The sequence below is a fragment of the Temnothorax curvispinosus genome, unplaced genomic scaffold (assembly GCF_003070985.1).
Source record: "Temnothorax curvispinosus isolate PA1 unplaced genomic scaffold, ASM307098v1 QBEX01004290.1, whole genome shotgun sequence".
Taxonomy (NCBI): Eukaryota; Metazoa; Arthropoda; class Insecta; order Hymenoptera; family Formicidae; genus Temnothorax; species Temnothorax curvispinosus.
In genome coordinates, this window is record NW_020214070.1 from 119,459 (window position 1) to 140,843 (window position 21,385).

General features: G+C 38.4%; 1 protein-coding gene across 29 annotated transcripts in view; it reads right to left on the reverse strand.

Moving 5' to 3' along the window:
• Positions 1-1,163: 1,163 nt before the first annotated feature.
• LOC112453394 (MAP7 domain-containing protein 1-like) overlaps positions 1,164-21,385 on the reverse strand; it is a 145,030-nt gene continuing 124,808 nt past the window's right edge. For 15 of the 29 annotated variants that reach the window (XM_025014169.1, XM_025014168.1, XM_025014172.1 and 12 more), the window contains 15 exons: positions 17,906-17,962; positions 15,857-15,925; positions 14,869-15,058; positions 14,267-14,613; positions 11,713-11,895; positions 9,805-10,263; positions 8,129-8,308; positions 7,345-7,661; positions 6,958-7,192; positions 6,729-6,850; positions 6,408-6,649; positions 6,205-6,328; positions 5,716-6,053; positions 2,318-2,571; positions 1,164-2,142 (listed from right to left, as the gene is read on the reverse strand). In XM_025014169.1, the coding sequence (XP_024869937.1) occupies positions 2,129-2,142; positions 2,318-2,571; positions 5,716-6,053; positions 6,205-6,328; positions 6,408-6,649; positions 6,729-6,850; positions 6,958-7,192; positions 7,345-7,661; positions 8,129-8,308; positions 9,805-10,263; positions 11,713-11,895; positions 14,267-14,613; positions 14,869-15,058; positions 15,857-15,925; positions 17,906-17,962 (3,131 nt within the window). In that variant the 3' untranslated portion in view covers positions 1,164-2,128. The remainder of the gene's footprint in view (positions 2,143-2,317; positions 2,572-5,715; positions 6,054-6,204; positions 6,329-6,407; positions 6,650-6,728; positions 6,851-6,957; positions 7,193-7,344; positions 7,662-8,128; positions 8,309-9,804; positions 10,264-11,712; positions 11,896-14,266; positions 14,614-14,868; positions 15,059-15,856; positions 15,926-17,905; positions 17,963-21,385) is intronic. The other 14 variants (XM_025014173.1, XM_025014163.1, XM_025014159.1 and 11 more) reach the window with 8 other exon arrangements.

A 21,385-nucleotide genomic window follows, 5' to 3' on the forward strand; every position in this document is an offset into this window, starting at 1 on the left:
ATAGTATAAGTGTACACGTGACGCAGGGGTAATATACGGTGTCCAAACGATTAATAAATATTGTCGAAAAACAAGAACTAATATAAATAAGTTTCATACAACAAGTCGTAACGAATCGGGTTCGTTACAGCGTTGAAATTTTTACAAGGACAAACGCAGAGACAATTTCTCATGTGAGAACGGGCGATAAAACGTGTCAATAAATCTGTCACTTTGCATGGTTTCGGGCTGTGTATACGCTTTTTCTGCTTATTTTCTTTTTAGTGATCGAACATTTTTAGTCATCGGGGACGTATGAACAAGTGACTCGCGATGCAACTTTGTATAAACACGCTCGCTCCAACAACTCTCGGTAAAAATATATATTAATCGTTTATAAGAAAATATATTGATTATATATGGACAAGAGACTTTTTCTCGGCGCCCGAAAAACAAGTTGCAAATGCGAATAAGGAAAAATCTCGAGCTTAAACAGAAAACGATGTTAACGAGAAGATTTCAATTTTATATTATATGCAATTTGATAAATCCTCTACGGCGATTATGATAAAATGCGAATAAGGTAAAGAGCGAGGGGAAAAAAGGACGATAAATTTCGCGCGCAAATATACGAGAAAAATTCAATAACAAACAATCTGTACACTAATCCTATCTTTCCTCTAACGTCGATATAATCGTTTTTCTCGATCGTGTTTTCCGAATAAAATTAGGATAACAGAAATGTCCGTTTCTCTATCCTCGTTATAAATAATCTGTCGTCGAACTCTACGTGATATCGTGAAATAGGGCGAGCGCAAAATATATAGAGCATGCTACCGATATATTTCACGTCTCATAATATTTTTATGTTGCAAATAATGACAAGTAGAACTCGCATTTTTTGGACATTGCACCAATATTCACTTTTGCGTTATGCATTAACGTTGCAGTATCGAACGTATTCACCTTTATCGAATAAAATGCGGTTAAATCCCATCTGTAGTATCTCTCGCGTAACAATTCTTACAATTAACGTTACTAGATCGTCACTCACCGTTAACTTATGCAGCGGCTATCTCACAAAGCAACCAGCGTTATCGTCATCGTCATCATCACAGGCTAGAGAATTTATGCACGATCCGCGAAAAAAAAAAACGTAACGATAGTGAAGTCTAGCGAATACCTAGAGTATATACCAATGTTAAGTAGGCCCTCTAAATGAAATACGATAAAAAGAAGAAAAGAAAAAAAAACAGTAAGATTGCTTGACTAGTGAGCGCACGCCCCGAAATCTGGTATGGAAGAAAAGTGTTTTCTTTTTCTCTGTCCGTGCTACTTTTCCCCATCTCGTATCCGCAAGAATGTCTCTTATGTTGAAACACGATAACGCGCTTAAATCCGCTTGTGAAATTGTTATAAGATAGTACCATGCTACGTTATCTCTTATATGTTAGGGACATTCTCTAATCCGTCGTTTTGGCAGATACGTTCTCAGCGTTTGATCTGACTCCTTTCTATTTTATCCCTCTTCTTCTTTCGTTTCTTGTGCTATATTTATTCGTCATTTACTCTCTTCGCGTAATTTCCAATTCTCTCATCTCTATTGATTAACGCCTCAAAAATCTTACTTGTAATCTACACACATATACGTGTGTGGTAAGGGCGAAATCGTGTATATATGTGTGTTCGTGTATATATGTGAGAGAAAATAAATTTCATGTCAATTCGTTATCGTAAAATACGTCCGTGTATGAACATCCGAAAACGATGTGTTACAAACACAGGCCTCAACCCCTTTCCTTAAGAAAGTTATTTTCCTAATAGCGTACTACGACACACAGATTGAGTGTCCACACTTTGCTGTTGCGCAATAATAATTAATTAACATTATATATTATTTTACACTTTTTTCTTCCCGGTGATGACGCTCAGAGCTCGGCATAATTGTGGGGCTTGGGGGATGGTCCTTGCGCCCTCGTTCACCGAGATATCCCCTTTACACATGATACGTCGCGCGACGGCGGTTATTTACATTATCATAAACAACAACGTCTCGTTCCGAATATAGCTATTGCTCGCTATGAGCAATTCGGTTATCAGTTGCCCAACTGCTCTTTCTCTGTTCGTCCGGGAACGTTTAAGAGACACCTTATGATAGTAGATCTACGGAGAAAAAGAGAGACAGCATTTACACTAGAGTCTGTTATCCGTATCCTGTATTTTTAGTTAAAAAGTGATATATTAGTTCACTTAGTTATAGTATGCAGAGTTTCTAAACATAAAATCACAATTCTATTTTTCTTCTAAAAACGCTACAATAGAGATCAGGCTTACATACCTGGTACTTGGTTGTTATCCTGTGGCTTGTTGATGAAATTGTCTTGGAACGGATTGACATTGACATTAGCGGCGGCGAACCCCATCGGGGTAAACGGCATTGCCGTTGGATTCAGATTGGAGTTGAGGGTATCCTCGTTCGCCAGATTGGGCGTCAGTTCGAGTATCGGCCCGGTATCGTAGCCGCTACTGTTATTACTCAGAGTATCGAAGTCCGACAGGTCTAACAGGTTGTTGGTCACGTTGTTTTGCTTGCTACAAAACAAGCCAAATGAAAAACATACAAAGACTAAATTGACAGCCAGACATATGGATTAGGGACTACGACTTAAGCGACTATTCATGATCACTAATACAAAATCGCCGCCGCTAAATTAGCTAAGCCGATTGCGAGCGATTCGTTAACACCTCCAGACAGTTGAATCACTAAAACGAAATAAAACGGATTCGGACTTTGTCGAACAGGAACAAAGTTCGCGGTTCTATATACATCTAAAAAACGTTGTCAACTGAACGAAGCTAGATAAAGATAACTAAATAACGTATCGGGTAAATGTAAAGCGCTTATGCGTCAGTTTTGATGTTCTTTTGCCATCATCGATCATATGACTGCTCCTCAAATTGCAGACTTTGAATGCCTCGGAAGGCAACTATTTTGATGTAACTATATAAAACAACTATTATAAGCGATTAAATCGGATAGAAATTGCTTTTATGCGTAGCAGTACTAACCGAGATAGTCCACAACTAGATAGTTTTGCGGTCCTTTGTGGTATCCAATATAAATCTTTCGCCTGCGTTCGGCCGAATAAAAAATTGGAATACATCTAATACATTACATATATTATTCTGTCGATAGATCGTAACAGGTTTCTGTTTAAACAACTACGGGAACCAGTTGATTAAATCGACACGTCAACCGTATAACTATAATAACCATAGCTTGCTAGAACATATTACAGCAAAACAGCAAATACAGATCTAATTACATAAAAAATTGTATCACATTCGATCGAATCGTCGGATTAAGATATATATTAGAGAAGAAAATTCATGCCGCGCGTTTGGTCTTCTTCTTTCCTTTATCTTTCCTATACCTTTGTGTAGGATTCGTGGATGTGGTGTGCACATGAAGAGACGTTTTTTCACGAAAAAATACTATATCGGAAAATATGTGGAATAGTACATAGCAAAAGTAGGCAGTAAGTTGACATATACCGCGCTTGATGATGTACAATACACAAGCATGAGGAACGCAGACAATCATTGTGCAAGGAAAAGAACAAGCCACACCATATCAACGTTAGTTAACATGCATTGGTGATTTGTTACGAAGAGATTGTTACGAAAATCAATCGCACTTACGGTATATACGCACAACGGGTCAATAAATGGAAGAACACTTTTTAGTACCTAATTGGAGGAAAGATCAAAGAGAGATACTCAGCAAAGATGATATTTAAAAGTTATTACGCTACGTACTTATTGTACTACGAAAATATTAGTTGCGTTTTCCGTAAAGTAACTGCGATGCGTCATTGTCGCCACTTTGTGAAAGTCACGTTAACATTATTCATCCTTGCTGAGTTGGTATGTTGTGAAATCACAAAACGAAACGTTTCGATGACTCATTAGATTTATGCCGCTCTTGTCTCTCTTTACATTATATACACTGAGATTTATCTGTACGATTTAACACTAAGTATATTCTGCAGTTCTGTTAATATTTCTCTTAACGATTTCATGCTTCATGTACGATATTACATGACGTTCTTCCAACTCATTCATATAATACTTAATGACAATCGGAGTACCTACGCGATTCCCGTTATCTTTGATAATCCTAGCTAAAAATAGTATGTAAATTTGCCGTTAGTACATAGCTAAATATCAATTATAAAATATATGTAACTATTACAATAGGTGATACAATATACACTCTCGTACTTGCAATCTCATTATCATCGCGATAGTAATGTTAATCTCGTATAATTTGTTATTGATTAATATGTTGCTAATTGTGCAACTAATTATATCGTAAACGGCGAGTCACAATGGCGTGCTTATTATGTCCGTCAACCGTTGTTCTGGCTACTTTTGCAATGTACATACGCGTGGGTCACTCAGAATATTTGCATGAAGCGATAAATGTCGGTGAAATTAATGTTAATAGGCAGTTCCTTCCTGTCTCAGGAAAGCGCAATATATATAAACTTTTTTACTAAATAACTGTTTAATAATGTGTACATATATATATATGTATATAACTTTGAAACTTAATTAATTCATTTTAATAGTTAACCGACATTACAAGACATATTGTAAACAACGTAATTCATTATATACAAAGCCTTTGATAATAAAGTTTTTACGAATACATCTAACAATTTCACATTCAACCACAAATGAAGGTTCAAATAATTGCCCTTTCGGAATTTGATAGAATCCCTCTTACGTACGTATACAAATCTAAAACTCGAAATAATCGATCTGCTTGTGGTGCGATAATGATTCATTGCGATTTAGAATTTTTATCACACCTATTTACAAATAAAATCGTATAATATGTTTAATTTAATACATTCAACGTGGCACGTATTCTATGTGGACTAAATTATACAGGGCACCCAAGAAATCTTTATACAGAAATTTATATTTTCAATAGATGCCATAGTAATATTTGATTTCTTGATTTTCTGTAACGCGTAGATCTTTTTAAATGTTATGTAAATAAGAATTTTATATATTTGAAGATTTTACATGCAATATTTAAAAGTTGATCCTCTCATTTCGGGTTAGTCAGCTATCTTACGAGTATGATATTTATACGTTTGTTCTTTTTCCGATCGAGTAGCTACACGGCCAACCTTTTGATTATATCAATAATCAGTTCAGTTTAATTAAATAGTATATTGGCTAGTATTGCGCAATTATTTATGCCCTGTAAAAATGTAAGTGATCGACGTGTTGCATTTCACCTATCTGTCAATAATTACTTCTTAATTAATTATTTAATTAATTCCTGATTAATTAAATATAATAGAAGATTGTTTGAGTTAATTTTTGTATTATGCTTATAAGATATTTTCGCAATTACGCAAAAAACCTTCTTGATATTACATTATTCAATATATTTTAATATTTTTTGATCGTATAGAGTAATCGGATTCTAATATAGCATACATATGTCACATCTAAAATTGATCTTGGGCGCTTTTGAGAATCGCGTCGAAAATTACATGTCTCAATGCCCAATTAAATACGCGTTACCGAAACAAGCTATTACTATGGTATTATTGTCCATCGATCTAACGAGAAGAGACGTAAGATTTTTTGACTCTCGGTCGACGACGGTATAACACGTTTACGATTCCGCGGGTTTAGAATTGGTATACTTACACAGTGGCATTGTCCAGCGTAATCGATTGACTGTTGATACCGTTCCCGTGATTCGTATGATGACCGTTCAACTCTCCTTCAACGTTACCCTGATTATTATCCAATACAATTTTACTTTCGTTAATGCCGTTGCTATGTGACGTGCCGTTGTGCACTATGTCCGGTGCAGGTACGCTATTTTCCGTGTGATGCGCCCGCTGTTCGCCGCTGATAAATTGCTGAGTCGCCTCGGAAATTAAACTGGCTGTCATGACGTCGTCACCTTTACCGTCCGGTACCGGTTTGTTCTCGTCAGTAGGGCTATCTTCTTTTAGCTTGTCGCCATCACCGCCCTCTCCCTGTACATATTCAACATAAAATTATCTTTTAATTTTGCGTTTATTTATGTAAAATTCAATCTGGACAAATTGCTCCAACATGATTAATTAAAATAATTTTTTTAATTTAATTGAAAAATTAATATTTGTAATGTCTCTAATGTAGACGTACCTTGGCAGACGTATTGCTTTGATTTTTGCCTCTAGTCCTAAGCATAATCGCCTCGACTCGTTTGCGTCTGGCGTTGCGCTCCTCTTCTTCCTTCTTAAGCCTCTCAGCCATTTCGATTCGTTGTCTGTAATTTAAATGTATGGATATTATTAATCTATTATGAGTTGTTCAAAACAGAAAAAGAGAATATTCTTTAGACCAACCTTTCTGCTTCTTCTCTCGCTTTGCGTTCTGCTTCTTCTTTCTCTTGTTTCTGACGAGCTTCTTCTTCTCTTTTTCTTCTATCCTCTTCCTCGCGACGTTTAGCTTCCTCGATTGCCAATTGCAATCGCTGTTCCTCTGCCTCTCGAGCTTCATTAGCTAAGCGTATAGTTTCTTCCTCCAGACGACGTTGCTCTTCTTCCTCCGCGCGCAATCTTTCAGCTTCTAGACGCGCTTCTTCTTCCTGCGGAAATTGTCACCCCGTAAGATAACAGATGTAAAGACCAAGTCGGTCTAATATTAAATTGATTTATAGATGGTACCTGTCGCAGACGCTCCAATTCCGCTTCTCGTTCCGCTTGTTCGCGAGCTAATCTCCTACGCTCAGCCAAAGCGGCCTTTGCTTCCTCTTCAGTGGTGATTCTGATTTTCGCGATCATCGAAGCTGTAAAGCGAATCATTAATAAAAATAGACATCCGCCATTAACAGTCAAGAGCTTACGATCGTAACAAACGATCGTTCAATCTCGATAAAATTTCGATTAATCATACCTGACATGTCGACCTGCTCATCCACTTCACCTTCAAGCTTGGTTTCAGTCATCTCTGGCGATTTCTTCTCCTGCTTGTTCTCTTCCTTTTTAACAACTTTCGATGGTTCTTCCGCAATAGCACCCGACAGATTCTCTTGCATTAAATTAGTTTCGTCTTTGACTTGTTTGCTTGCCGACACAGGTTCCATCGCTACCTTTACATCGTTAGTTAAAGATTCGACAACATTCGCTTCCTGTTATTAAAATAAAAATTAGAAATTAAATATACGTTTTTTACTATGTAAGAAAAAGTATATATTGAAATGTTGGAACAAAGAAATATTTAATTTAATTCATACGTAGCATAAAATTATGTTCCAACGTATCGACATAGAGTAAAATTTACCTGCGTCTTTTCGCTACCCTGATCCTTCTTTTCCTCGTGTTTGTCTTCCGATTTCACATCTTGCGTCTCTTTACCCTCATCCTGCTTTATGATTTCCGCGTTAGTTTCGCGGATGAGCGGTACGTGCTCAACTCCAGGACTTTGCAGAGGTGTCGCTTTCGGAGTTATTCGCGGTGATGACTTGGCATTCTTGATTAATTTCTCCGTCGGCTTCCTTACTTCCGCGGCTTTGGGTGTAGAAGGTTTCTTTGGAGTGCTATGGACCTTTGGCAGTGGTGGCTTTGAATCCTTCGTTAATTTCATATCACCCACCAGATCTGCGATAACGAGAACGATCGGGGTATTTTCTTTTCTACACGCGCCAAGTCTTCTTGAGTATATACAGTATTTACATGTGCAATACTATAGCAATCTAATGATTAAAAATAATATATACAAATACAAAAGGCTGATAATAGAAATTTGAAAGAGAAAAATCTCGTAAAAAAATAATAAAAATATAAATTAGTAGATAAAAAAAAAAGAAAATATATGGAAAAAAAATTTCGGATAAAGTCGAAATATCTTTAAAGTTCTTGTTATATTTTTTCAGGCGTGTATATGTACATGTTTGAATTCTTTCAAGATATTTGGATTACAGATTAGAAAAATAATTTTCATCGATTATTAATCTCCTTTTCGACCTAATTGCTCCAACTTTCTTTTTTTTTTTTCCTGGTCCTCTCGCTGATCTTCGGCGATCTGAAAGGGTCGGTAGGAGGAGAAGTAAAATAAGCATGCTCACTGTGTTTCTCTGTGACCGAGACACCGGTACCGGCAATAGAAGCAGGCCGCGGTCGGCGCGACGCGGCCGTGCGGGTACGCAGATTGACGTTACTGCTGCCCACGCTGCTGGCACTCTGCTGGCTCATGGAGCTGTGCGGTCGGGACGGGCTGTTGGGTGTCACTTCGCCGCTGCGGATACCTACGCGCACCCACCCAAGATAAGTAATCTATTGATCTTTTCGCTGGAGACTGATTGAACGCGATCGCGCGGATCTCTCGGTAGAGAAGCACGGCGGTGCGAATAATAAATTTCCTGCTCGTACTTTTCACATATCGAGATCGTGTCGCGCTTGTAACGTTGTTGTGACGAACGCAACGTGTAGCAAAGCGAACAGTAAGAAACCGAAACGCAAGCACCGCCACCGAGTGCAGTCCGTGAGTATAAAAAAAATAAAGCTAGAAAAATTGAAACAAAAAAGTAAGCCAATATAAATAAGAAAAATTAAGCCAACAAAATGAGAAAAATTAAATTATAATCGCGCAAAATAAAAAGGGATTGTAATGAATGTAGTGAATTAACTAGGAATAAATTGCACACTAAATACAAATATATTATATATAATACTAAGTGAATTGCGAGATAAGTTACGTAGTGATATAATAAGATATAAGAAAAACGTGCAGCTTACCGAGATATTAGCTCATACCTTCACCCGTTGTACCGAAAAGCCGTTGAGAGATCTTCCTTAGTAAGAGGAGCGTTGTTAATCAATTCGGAAGTTAAAGAGCCGGCTGCATCAAAATCGGCAATGCTGAGAATGCTTAATTAAATTATCTTCATCTGCATTATTAATTTAGCCTTTCTTTAATTAATGCAGATCGTTGATGCAACCGGCTCTTGACGTTAAAAGAGTCTGCCATCAGAACATGATATTAAAAAGTATATTAAAACTTTTAAAAATGGGTTAGTCACCGATGAGAAAGTATAATAGATATAGAAAAGTGTATCAAAACGATGAACTAGAATAATTAATGTTTTGCGGCTTGAAATTAAAAGGAAAACATTTTTTCTTTTATCTTCACGCCGCGAGATGAAGTTGGTCGTCCCGATTGACTTACAAAGACTCCTTTTCACACTTATTCATACATGTGTGCACCCAACTCTGATTTGAAGTTTCTTGTTAGACAGTGAGTGCATTCATGTGTTGTTTTTTTCTTTAACTTTGATTCATGAAATCATTCCTTATTCTGTCGAAGACCATGTGTCGATCTAGCTTACGAAGCTTGTCACTAAGCGATGATTAGTCCGACTGTATACAGCGACAAAAGTCAACTAGTAAATTAGTACAAAGCGAAACGGGTGATTAATTATTCGGGGAAAAGCTGATCGGAGAAAATCGACATTATATCGCACAAAGAGAATATTAAGTATTTTTCAACGAGATAAATTTACAAAACTATGATTTACGTGTAGAAACAACGTGATCTATTATTAAGCTATCGCTTAACTACTTCATCTATAATAATTATAAACGATTAGGGATAAGATCTACGCTCTCTTAGTGCAAACAATGGAAGAATTACCGGTTTATTTCGTGGGAAATCGCGCGAGAGATACTTTCGCTATGTACAGAAGCTTGATTCAGTGGAGGATTCGAAGGTGGTCGAGTTGAGTGCACGGTCACACACACTTACCTTGCTGCTGCTGGGCCTGCTGGTGCTCGCGGGCCTTACGGCGCAGTCTTTCGGCGCGGGTGGGTCTGGGCATAGGCGCCGCGCCCGGTAGCGTGCCCATGCTGCGCGAGTTATCGGAGCGTTTTAGGCTCTTGGCTCCGCCGGGCGCGGCCAAGTGCGACATGCTGCGACTCATGCTAGAAGCGCTCTGCAGAGGCTGGCTTTGCTGTTGCTCCGTCAACGTGCCGAGTTGCTGCTCGGCCGTGCGTTTCCTAGGCTGCGCCAGCTGGTCCAGCCTCGACATGGAGTAAGTCCTACCTGGCGAGCGTGTGAAGGCCTTGGCGCTGGAACTGCGTGCCGTCGACGGCGGGCCGTCGCGCGGGGATGGTATCGTCGGCATGAGGTCGGTGCGTCTCCTGTTGACACGTAGATAAACCGAGGTCGGAGTGCTGGGCGTGCCACCACCGTCGCTATCGTCACCTGCAAAGAGTCTCGCTTAGGGTTTGCCGCCCGTACTGCGAAACGAGCAACGTCCGTCGATTCGTGCGGATACGCGGCGCGGCTCGTTCAATGGAGATACGCACACTCGAGTAAAGAGTTTCTCTGACGCGCCAACTCGGTCGCATCCAGATTTTTATTTCTCCCTTTTTTTTCGCTACTTGCGGCTGTGTTGCTTTGCTTTTCATGCTGCGTGGCACGTGAGGATGACGCGGAGAAGTACACCGAGAGAGATTTTATTCGGAATTGCATGGGTGTAAAGTATATTTGTGTTTTGCTCGAAATTCTAATGTATTAAAGAGTTAGTGCATTTTTTGATAAATAATTGAAGAAAGAAGAGATTACAGAGCAAAAAAGAATATATATTTTTTTAAATTTTTATGAAAAATATTCTCTCAATGTACGTAAATCGCTATGTATTAAAGCGCATGTAACTATTTCAGTTTCAAATTAGTGTACATGCTGCATAAATTTTAAGTGTAAAGGAAAATATATTACGATATCCTCTATAAGCGACACATTAGGATACATAGGAACATTTAATAAAGATAACATTCTATTGAACAACATCTAAAAATACAGCCAGAAATCCATCTATACAAGCACTAAACTTTATACTACTGACGATTATAAGTCTGCATGAAATTAACGATATCATTAACCACCGGTTAATTCAAACTACGGTTTAGATTCTTAGCTTAGTCTGCTACAGCGTGAAATAATATTACTCTTTTATTGCTAAACTACAGTTTAAATTCTATCATGTAGTAAATTATCGTATAATTTTAAGTTATGTAATTACTAGTAAACTGATAGTCTAATGTTTAACTGATACACATATGTATAGAATAGGTACATACTTTAATGAAATGAATGAAAGATCGGTCGTGACTGATAATCGTCCTAATATTCGCGACGAATTCATTAACAAATAACACTGAGCTGCGTATTACTGACTGGCAAAGATACGGCTTGCAAAATGCAACTAAATATTAATAGTGTCTAGTGATTAGTTTGTGTTAGTAACGAGATTAAGGAATTGCATACGGATAAACAAACTATACGACACACTGTTGCGTGATATTGGTTGCCACGTGGTTTCGCTCACAAGTGGCTACGGTAAATCGTAAAATCCACCTGATACCAATACCATACAATCGGGAAGGGAACTACGGAATGAGAGAAAAGTGCGCGCGGGATATGCTTTCATGATATTAAATGAACGTGACATGCGTCGATAGAGTGTGTGGTGAAGTAAATGAAAAAAACGCAATGAGACGTAGAACACAAGAGAGAAAGGGAGAGAGTCCGACGAGAGCGAGTGCTAGAAACAAAAACGAGAGGTAAAGGATCGACAATATTCATTCTTGAGACGAACAGAAACAGATCTCTCCCGGTTTTCTTGCAGGCTTCTGAGACATCAGGACTCACCACTGGCAACCCGCTGAATCATGGGACGCCTAGTGTCGCTATCGGACTTATCATCGACGGCAAAGATGTCGGTTGTGGGGGGCAGAGAGAGGCTGGCTCTCTTATGCTTGGCAGGAGTTAAGGGGGGATCGGGGCTAGAATTCCAATTGAACACCTCGTACATGGACGAGGACATTCTCATATCTGCGAACAAACCATTCAACGCAACGCAAATATTAGGTGTTCCGCGAAAAATATTTTAAATGGGGGGGGGGGGCAGGAATGAGAAAAATAGGACGGGAAAGCATAAGTATCAGCGTGAGTTAGATACAGTGCCGATCGCACGCGTGTTATCTCTCATTATTTTTTTTCCCGTACACCTCGCTATGCACAACCACCACCGATAAGTAGGTACAGATCATAACCAAGGGGAGAAGTACAGAGAGAAAACGTAGAAAAATTATTTCTTGGTTCCTTAAATGAAGAAAAAAAAATTCTAATTTTCGTTTCCTTTCAGTGGTTTCCAGAATGATATTTCTTTAAAGAAAGAAAAAAAAAGAGAGAACATATGCTCGGATAGGAGAGAATGTGGATGAAGATGCGGCGTTTACAGAGTGAATGCCAACCGAGCAATCTGTGTGCAGTGTAAAAGTAAAAACAAATGATGTCGCGTAAAAAGCAAAACTTGCGACTCATATCGCGCTCAAGACGTTCTCAACACTCGCCGTGTAACCAATCTCAAGCTGAAAATACGTAATACGTGAATTCGGCGGTCATTTAAAGGGATATGCCACAAGAGTGTACACAGAGTAGGCTATAGAAAGTGTAAACCTGAAAGTAAAGAACCAAAAATAAAATTTACGCTATGGGCAAGATCGCGTTACAGAGTCTAAGAAGTGCTGGAACAATCGTTCTTTCATGCTTCGCGGTGTCGTCTTCGCCGTGAGCAATTGTGAGCGAAAGTGCTTCGTGCGACGGCGATTCTATACGATTTATAACGCAATTTCTTTTGATTTAATCGGCTATTTAAGAACTGAAACACGCAATTTAATTATTCGACATTTAATTTTACAGCGAGGTAATTGAATCATTTCATCTATTCATTAATTTCTTTAATCATAATAATTCATATATTTTATCACGATTATCTGAATTACTTTTTGCATTTCACATCATGATAACAATACAACGAATATGTGAGCAACGAAACGCAGATTGAATTCTACAGCAAGTGCACCGTAAAATTTTGTTTATCACATCTCGTACGATGGAGTTTCTTCCTACCTCGTAAATGGCAGTATCGATTGCCACTAAGAAAAATATATCCGCTATCAAAGGTATCGGAAGCGATCGTGCGTAAAGTATAGGCTGCACGAAGACGCGAGTCTCGTTTATCCGGCTAGCTCTGAAAACCGACGTGACATAGAAATATTCTTGTAGCGACGACGCGATTAAACGACACCATCCCTCATGAATCCCTCGGCGACAGGAAGAACGATTGTAGGCCCATACGACAAACATCAATCATCGATACATACGCCGGATACGTTCAAGTAAATAGGGCGGAGCAAGCAAATGTGGAGACGCAGGACATGAATTCACCGACACGATTTATTCCTTCGGAGCGTATCGTCAGATTTATCTCGCTTCGAATAACAACCACCGAACTATAAATGCAAAAGGATTAACTTACGAAATACTGTCGTATATTTAATTGCAAGGTGGCTTAACTGACATTAATCAGTCGCCGTCCGGTCTCGATCTTCCTCATTATACGATACATACGTAGCATACATCAAGTGTCGCGATCTATATTTATACTCACATTAAGGTAAATCCATTTCCGAGTCGCTCATCATGCGTGTTCACATCAACGCTGTTGATTCGACGCCCGATTGAATTTACGGTAAACACTAATTTGCATTCTACTGGTGCACGGTGCAGAACAGATACCACGCGTGTATTATTCACCCGCCGTATGCGAGATGCAGAAAAGCCTTTAACGCTTTCAGCTGCTACTAGGCTACTTCATGTTACGTACGCGCGAATATTTTATAGATATTCTTTGTAAATCATTTGAATGTTTGAATCTCCATCTCTAATAAATCGAGCAGAGAAAGCGTCTCATATTATTTACAATCCGTTACAAACATATAGACGAAAATCGTGCTGGCTTTTAGAAAATGATGAGAAATTGATTAAATCGAGACTAAAATTTATCGGCATTCGTAATGTAGAGGCTTGGAAAATAAAATGCTCGCGTAAAATTTGATTAAATCGAATTTGCATCTTGTATATGTATAGAGCGATATAGAATACGAACTAGTGAACTATTCATAAATATTTCAAATTCTATGAGAATCTACTGGAGAGTTTCCGAGCGAGAATTGTTCTCGCAGAACAGAACGCTCAAGTATGTAGCAAGTTTAACATCGCGCGCTGAAAGAGTTAATCGAATTTCCATGTGCGATGTGCAGCTAACGTGATCGCATCAACGCTCTTCTTCTTGCCGATTGATCTTCAACAAGTGAATTCGCGTAATTCGCTCGGTATTTGAAGAAATATGTCGACTGACCTTCGCCCGGCTTCCGGTCGAGTCCGCCGGCGGAAGTGGCCCGTTTCTTGCTGCCGTCGAGCTCTCTTTCGGAGGACCTCCTGGTGAGAGGCTGCGCAGCAGAGAACATCATGACATTGGTAGTGGAGGTGGCTCTGCGGGTGCCCCAGAAAGTAGAGCCGCCGGTGTCGGCAGGCTCCAGCATCCGCGGTGTGGAGCTGCCGAACGCGAAGACGATGTGCGATCTCTCGTTTCTCCTCCTCGCCTCGATGCGCGCCTCCCTCTCCTGATTCTTGCGGAGGATAGCCTCCCGTCTCTCTCGCTCCGCCTCGCATATCAGCCGTTTTCTCTCCTCGACTTGATTTCGTCTGCGCGAAAAAGCGACGAAACATGTCAAGACAACAATTTCAGATGAAACTTTTAAAAGTCGAACGAGCCTAAGATTTATTTCCTTTGCGTATAGTAAATGTATAAATTCTTTCCAAAAATTTCCAGATAATTAATGGAAAAAGGATTTGCTATAAAGCAGCTAGAGCTATGTTCTTCAAATTGTATTATATGAAATTGATTAATTGGATTAATCAATTAGATTCTCTTAATTATAGGATTTTGAATTAACAAACCTGTCGTTATCACGCGATCTGAGCTCATCGATTCGTCTTCGTCGTTCTTCCTCACGCTGCTCACGGAAGCGTTGCGCGGCGAGAGCCTGCTGCCTGAGTTCCTCCAACTTCCGCTGCCGCTCCTCGTTCTGCCTCTCGCGGACGAGCTTCGCCCTGTCCAATTCCTTCGAGCTTCCCGTCGACTCCCGTCCTGTGAACAACGCGAGGCGAACATATTAGTATCTGCCTGTCCAAATGCAACTAATGCAAATGCTGAGTTTGTATCGATTATTTTTCGCAAACAAGTGAACTCGATTAGAATATTATACGAAGTTTTTAATCGCATTTCTTCACTTAATTACATATTTAATAATGGAAATTTCAAGTTAAGCAGGTTTAATTACATTAAAACAATTTACAATCGAAATTGTAAAAGATTGTTCTAAACCATAAATAAAAGAAAGAATTTAGAAATAAATAATTTTAAACAATTTTCAAAGTAAATGTAATACAATAAAAGCCTATCGAGAAAGTAACATTATCAAATGCTGTCATAAATAATTAATTGTTAAAAGTAACTTATATAACAAGAATGTGTGTATATGTGTGTGTAAAGGAACAAGAATTATCTTGATTACAAGGGAATCTTATCTCACACTTTTCTTAACAATACGAAAAGATAGAGTAGATATATATGTATGTATATAATACATCGGGATGGTAATAGAAATAGCTATTTACAAAATATTCATTCAGAGAATCTCACATGATAAAAGGCGCGATTAGATAATGTCCAACATAAATGAAGTTTACTTATTATCAGATCAAAATACAGAAATATGCGAGATTAACACGAATATTTTTTGCCACTGTTATTTGTTAAAATTGATTTAAATCGAAAGCGTTAAAAGACGTTGTTAGCTTATTAAGTGTTACTGAAAGAGGAAAAGTCTACTCGAAGAAGGAAAAAGGGGAACGGTCTGTACAGTGCCCTTGAAAACGTTGATACCTTCATTCTCGTAAGGACGATCGCCGTCGAGGGAGTCCTCGTCGTAGAGACTTCGCGGGCGCTTCACATCTGCCGAGAAGAAAGCGAGACATGTGCGTGTGCACGTAAGATTCAAGTATTATGACTACATCAGCACGTACGAATGAACGCATGAATGAATAAATGGTTACGGTATGCACCTGCCGTGTATAGTGATATAGTATGCAAATGTGTGCTTGCACGATTAAAACAAGTGGGCATTTACATGCACGTGGTTGCTCTGTTAATGCAAAACTGTGGACAGATGTTGCAACGGAGAAAAGTAATGGACAAATCGTGTTGACATTAATATCGATAGGTTCTGATAACTTTTGGTATATACACAAATACAAAACTTCATTAATGAAATAATTAAGAATTAAAAACAAAGAAGTGTATAAAATTTAAAATAACAAAAATTTATTCTAGTTAGTTCTTCTAATATGTATATCAATGTATAAAGTATACATTGTCTTTTCATGGCTGCTCTTTGCCTAGTAATCTTATCTTCGGCCCCCTTTTACGATATCTCCATTTTATAAAATGACAATTCTCATTTTTCAAAGCGACATTTCCATCATATAATCCTCTGCCTTTTAATTTCTTTGAAAAAGATAATCGGACTCTAAGAAAAGGCTGCGGAATAAATCTGCTTTGCAGATGACATTCGTTTTACAAGCACGATGAAAAACGGGCTTATGATCGCTTCTTATGATATAGAAAGAAAATCTTTTTCACTGAATGCGATATTAAAAATGTGAGCCGCATTCGCTAAGAAGCTTTCCAGACAAGCTGAGAATCGTGTACTAGTGAAAAAATATGCTTATTTAATCAGCCTCTATTATTACCAATACATGGATCAAGATATAATATTATGTAGAAAATTTCTTAGCGTCTAGCATAATTTAACAGTTCAGAAAGAAATGTTAATTTAAAAAATACAACGTATTCATATATTTTAATAAAATATATTTACTCTATTTTTACTTTTTAAGAAAATATATTTTACTCTGTAAAATAATCCGTTTACATTAGGATGTGAAAAAAAAAACGTTTTTACAGTGTATTTATCATGTTTATATTATATTTAAACGGGATTCACGTTCGCGAATGCAACGACACATTTCGCGATATTAGTAAATATCGCGATATACTTTTTTCAATATCGTTTATTAAATTTATAAACATATCAAGGGATTAGTATTCAAACTGGAAAGCGTTAACCACATTATTCGTCGAATACGCACTGCGTTACACAATTGCCAAATTACACGACTCGTTAGAATCATTGTTATTTGTTGCATGAATACGTTTTTTCATGAAATAGTGAGTGCCGACTGAAAAATCAATAAAAACGTTTAACATCAGCCTTGTTAAATGATCACCTAGCAACATCAATTTAACAGATCCCAATAAACGTGATTGGGAATTATAATATCATTCTGCGGCTTGTCGTTAAAAGGACAAATATGTCATGACTCATATTTCATATAACATATTTATATTTTTTTTATACTCAGACATGATTGTTCCTTATGCTTACAGTTAGTTAAATTCGATCCTCGTGCAAATAGAAATCCGCATCAGGATTTGTCACGTTCTTCGTTGAATAAAATCGAATACAGACGGATATATTCAGGCAGCAGTTTTTAGCCTTTCTAATTATAGCGCAGATATTAATTATCTCAATTTCAAATTGCAAATCACAATGAAATTACCGCACTGGGATACATTAATTTTTTGTTAGCAGCACAAATTACATGGAATCTCTTGAGTAACAAAACTAGAATCATGATACATATATCATTTTCTTCTTTATAATCATTACTTCCGAAAGATGATGATGATTAGATGTGTTTCTGCACACAAGTTACGCTCTTTAACGGGTTGGGATGCAGTCTCTTGGTCTTACAATTAGAAATCGCATCAAATACATCAAACACGACGATTCTGTCAATATTGTAAAGAGAGTATTTCACACACAAGTCACACAATCATTATCGAAGCACGTTGAGCTCACGCCGAGCATACCTGTCAAAGCGAAGGAGTCATCACCACCAATCTGGGCGAACCAGTGCATCGTTTGTTCTGCGGAAGACAAATTCGAAGATATACACATTCTCTGAGAGTTATAAAGTTCGCAATACTCGTCGTGTGATAAGCGGCTGCCGCTGTGTCGGCAAAAGACGTGTGTTTAACGACCAACGATATCAAAGTGCGTTGTAGATATAGCACTGGTTGTAGTTTATTGTTTACCTAAAGACGACAGTGTCGCGCATGTTACATGACACTTCGATTTACTCAACCACGATACACACATATTGCTTGCTAAACGAGATATTATTATTTCTGAAGAAAGCCGTTTAAATTAAATGTCTAATTATGTTGCGGATCTTTTGAAGTTTATTTTGTAATAAATAAATACTGTAAACCTATCTGCGCAACGAATGCCATTCATTAATAAATCTCTATATTCGAAATTACATTTTCGTCGAGCGACGAGGTATTGATCGGCACCTCGTTATCTCGCGTATACACAATTGGTGCCAACGAAATCGTTCACTTTGCATCGAGATTGCATGAATCCGATGTATAGAAGCCCCACTTTCTCCTACACTCGCTAATTGCAACGCGACCGGCTTATTTTCATTCTTCGTCGACGATCCATTTTTCGACAAGCGTCAACGGGTACGACCGTCAAGCTGCCAATGTTGTTTCCGCTCGCTGATTGCAAATACCAGGCGGGAGGGAGGGACGAAAGAGTGCGGGGACAAAGAAGGAGGAAACGATACACCTACCACCGATGGTAATTGGACGTGTCATTAGTAATGCGGCCACGGAATTGAATGGGAACGAGGTAGAGAGAAAATGCCGAAGAACGGGAGAAATGAAATGCCGAAGACTGCAGGGATGATGTGAAAAGGAGACATTTTCGAATATCGAGTTACGTCGTAACATGCAGAAGAGGATTCTCGACGATGAAAGCAGCGTTGGATTTTTCAAACATGCGATAGTAATTGAAGACTCGCTCTCCTTTTATCGAAGATGGGAAATTGCCGAGAGCCACTTGCTCACAAATGTAATTTGGAAGACGAATTCGTATCGAATCACTGAGGAAATACTCGATACTTGCTGAAGCGGTACAGCTCAAGACGTTGAGTGGAGCGCTCGAAAATCGTAAAGTAAAGAAAACTAAAGAGCCGAGGCAAAAAAATCACCGTATATATGGAAGTTTGATATCTCGTCGTGTATGTTTCACTTAACCATTTATGGGAAAATTGGCAGACTCTACACTGCAAAGTTTGAAAAAAATCATGAATTGTTAAAATAGTAACTTTTTTATCATTTACATCTGCGTCATCGCGCCGTGCTTTTGTCAATAAATCTCTTTTTGGAGGATTGTGTAATATAAGTAAAACAATCTTCAGCACTCTCGTATTTAATCAAGAACCAACATTTTACGTTTGGATAAACAACGTTAATATATATACGGAACCCAGTGCGGGCATGACACGTAATCGCATTCTCGCGGATAAAAGAATGGCGAGAGAAAAAGTTTACTACAAAGCGCGTTCTCTTCTCCTCTGCCCATTATCCTGATCAAACAGATTTTTCTTCTTCGACCGTCGCGAACAAAGAACTTCCAAAGACGTCGAGGCGAAGATAATAATCGCTGAAGCAGCACTCTCAGAGGATGTAGATGCAAAATCCATCGTTTGGTATTGCACGCAGTCCCTATTAGAGCTGTTAATCTCCGGTCATTCGGAAACGCACAATGCGTCCTGATCCATCCATCTCTCTGAAAGCTGTCCTCCACACAATATCGCCGTTAATTCATCCGCTTTTGACGAATGGATCAACGGAATAACAAATAAAGAACAATGCGGTTGCGTTAAATACAACGCGCGAAGAATTATGAATTAAATGCATGAGAAACCGAAATGCTTCAGAACGGACTGCGAAGCGGTATTTCAAAAGAATTTTACAAAAAGAGCTTAAATATAATATACATATATATTTCCAGAATAAAAAAGAAAAATGAAATAGTAAATCCTTGCGATGAAAAAAGACGTATCCTGCGGGATTGTCAAGTTATAAAAACTGCTTGTTAATGAATGCATGGAAGTGCCTTAGTACAATAAATCGTCCTTTCCAACACATGATATTGTTTTAGGCAGGTGGTTCGTTAAAATCCCGATTCTCTCGGCGATATTTACAGCGGTGTGTCCGCAATTTCGAGGAGATAGGTAAAGACAATGCAGTAACCGAGACAATTTAACGAACATAAGTGACACAACCGCGACGCGCGCCGTCGCCGTCGCCCGGAGGGATGCGCTCGTTCGAACCGGTGGGGTATCTATCATACAGCTGCAGTCACAACCTCCGTCGTCATCGTCTTGGAGGCTCAAACGCTGGAAAATCCGTCGGTGGATACACACGACTCTGTTAATCTCCCTTCGTCTGGAAGTGGGTCGGAAAACAATGGAATCCGTCGCTTCCATCTCTTGCTGTCTCCGTACCACGGATGTTGTCTTCTCAATTCGCTCTCCTTTCACTTCTTTCCATCTCCCCGGCTTTTCCTCTCGAATTCTCTATTCATCCACTCGTCCTATTCTATCTCGCCAACCTTGCTCGAGTGGCGGTGTAGAATGCGAATAGATACGCGGTTGGTTTAAGCTAGGCGAATGGTCCACGAGGTGTTGCCGCGAGTAACGAGATTCTCTCATCGATGATCGTGCTTTTGACGTTTGCTGAAGTGTTAATTATCGCGTCGGGTGATGACACCAAGATATTTATTACACGTGAAAGAACAAATTTTAGAAAAACTTTCATATTAAATCAATAATCATTCATTTTCTATGATTACATTTTATGATGTTAATATTTACTTATATATTCAAGTATTAAATTAACAATTTATGCAAGATCAATTTCTGTCTATTGATCGTACGATACGACTAAAATATATTTTTAGGAATATTTTTTATTTATCGCAGAGTTAATTTTACGTGCTAAATTTTTAATGAGGTCGTGGTTAATGATCGAAATTGACCTCATTTCTCGAGCACTAGTGTTTTACTAATATTTAACGAGCGAACGTGCTTCCTGAGCACGAACGATATTTATATTTCGAATTTAAAGTCTCGATAATTCTCTCCGTCTTTTAGTTAAACAAAGGCATTTTAAATATTTTACAAGTACTTCGTTAGATTTTAAGTAAACTGGAGAAAGTAACTCGAGGAAAGACATACACGAATGTTCACCGCAGATAATATTTTCCATTCTCTCGCATTATTCTCGTAAATCCTGTTATTAAAATAAAAGACAATTTAAACTTTCGATTAAACTTTCAACCACATATATAATTAAGTATAAATTAATGTGATATATTTAATAAATTATCTGGCGCGAGTTACACGAATGCACACACTCATATTCGACGCATGGACCTCGTCAGTCCAGACTTAATTATGCCAATCAGTGAAACGTATCAAATTATACAATTGTGTA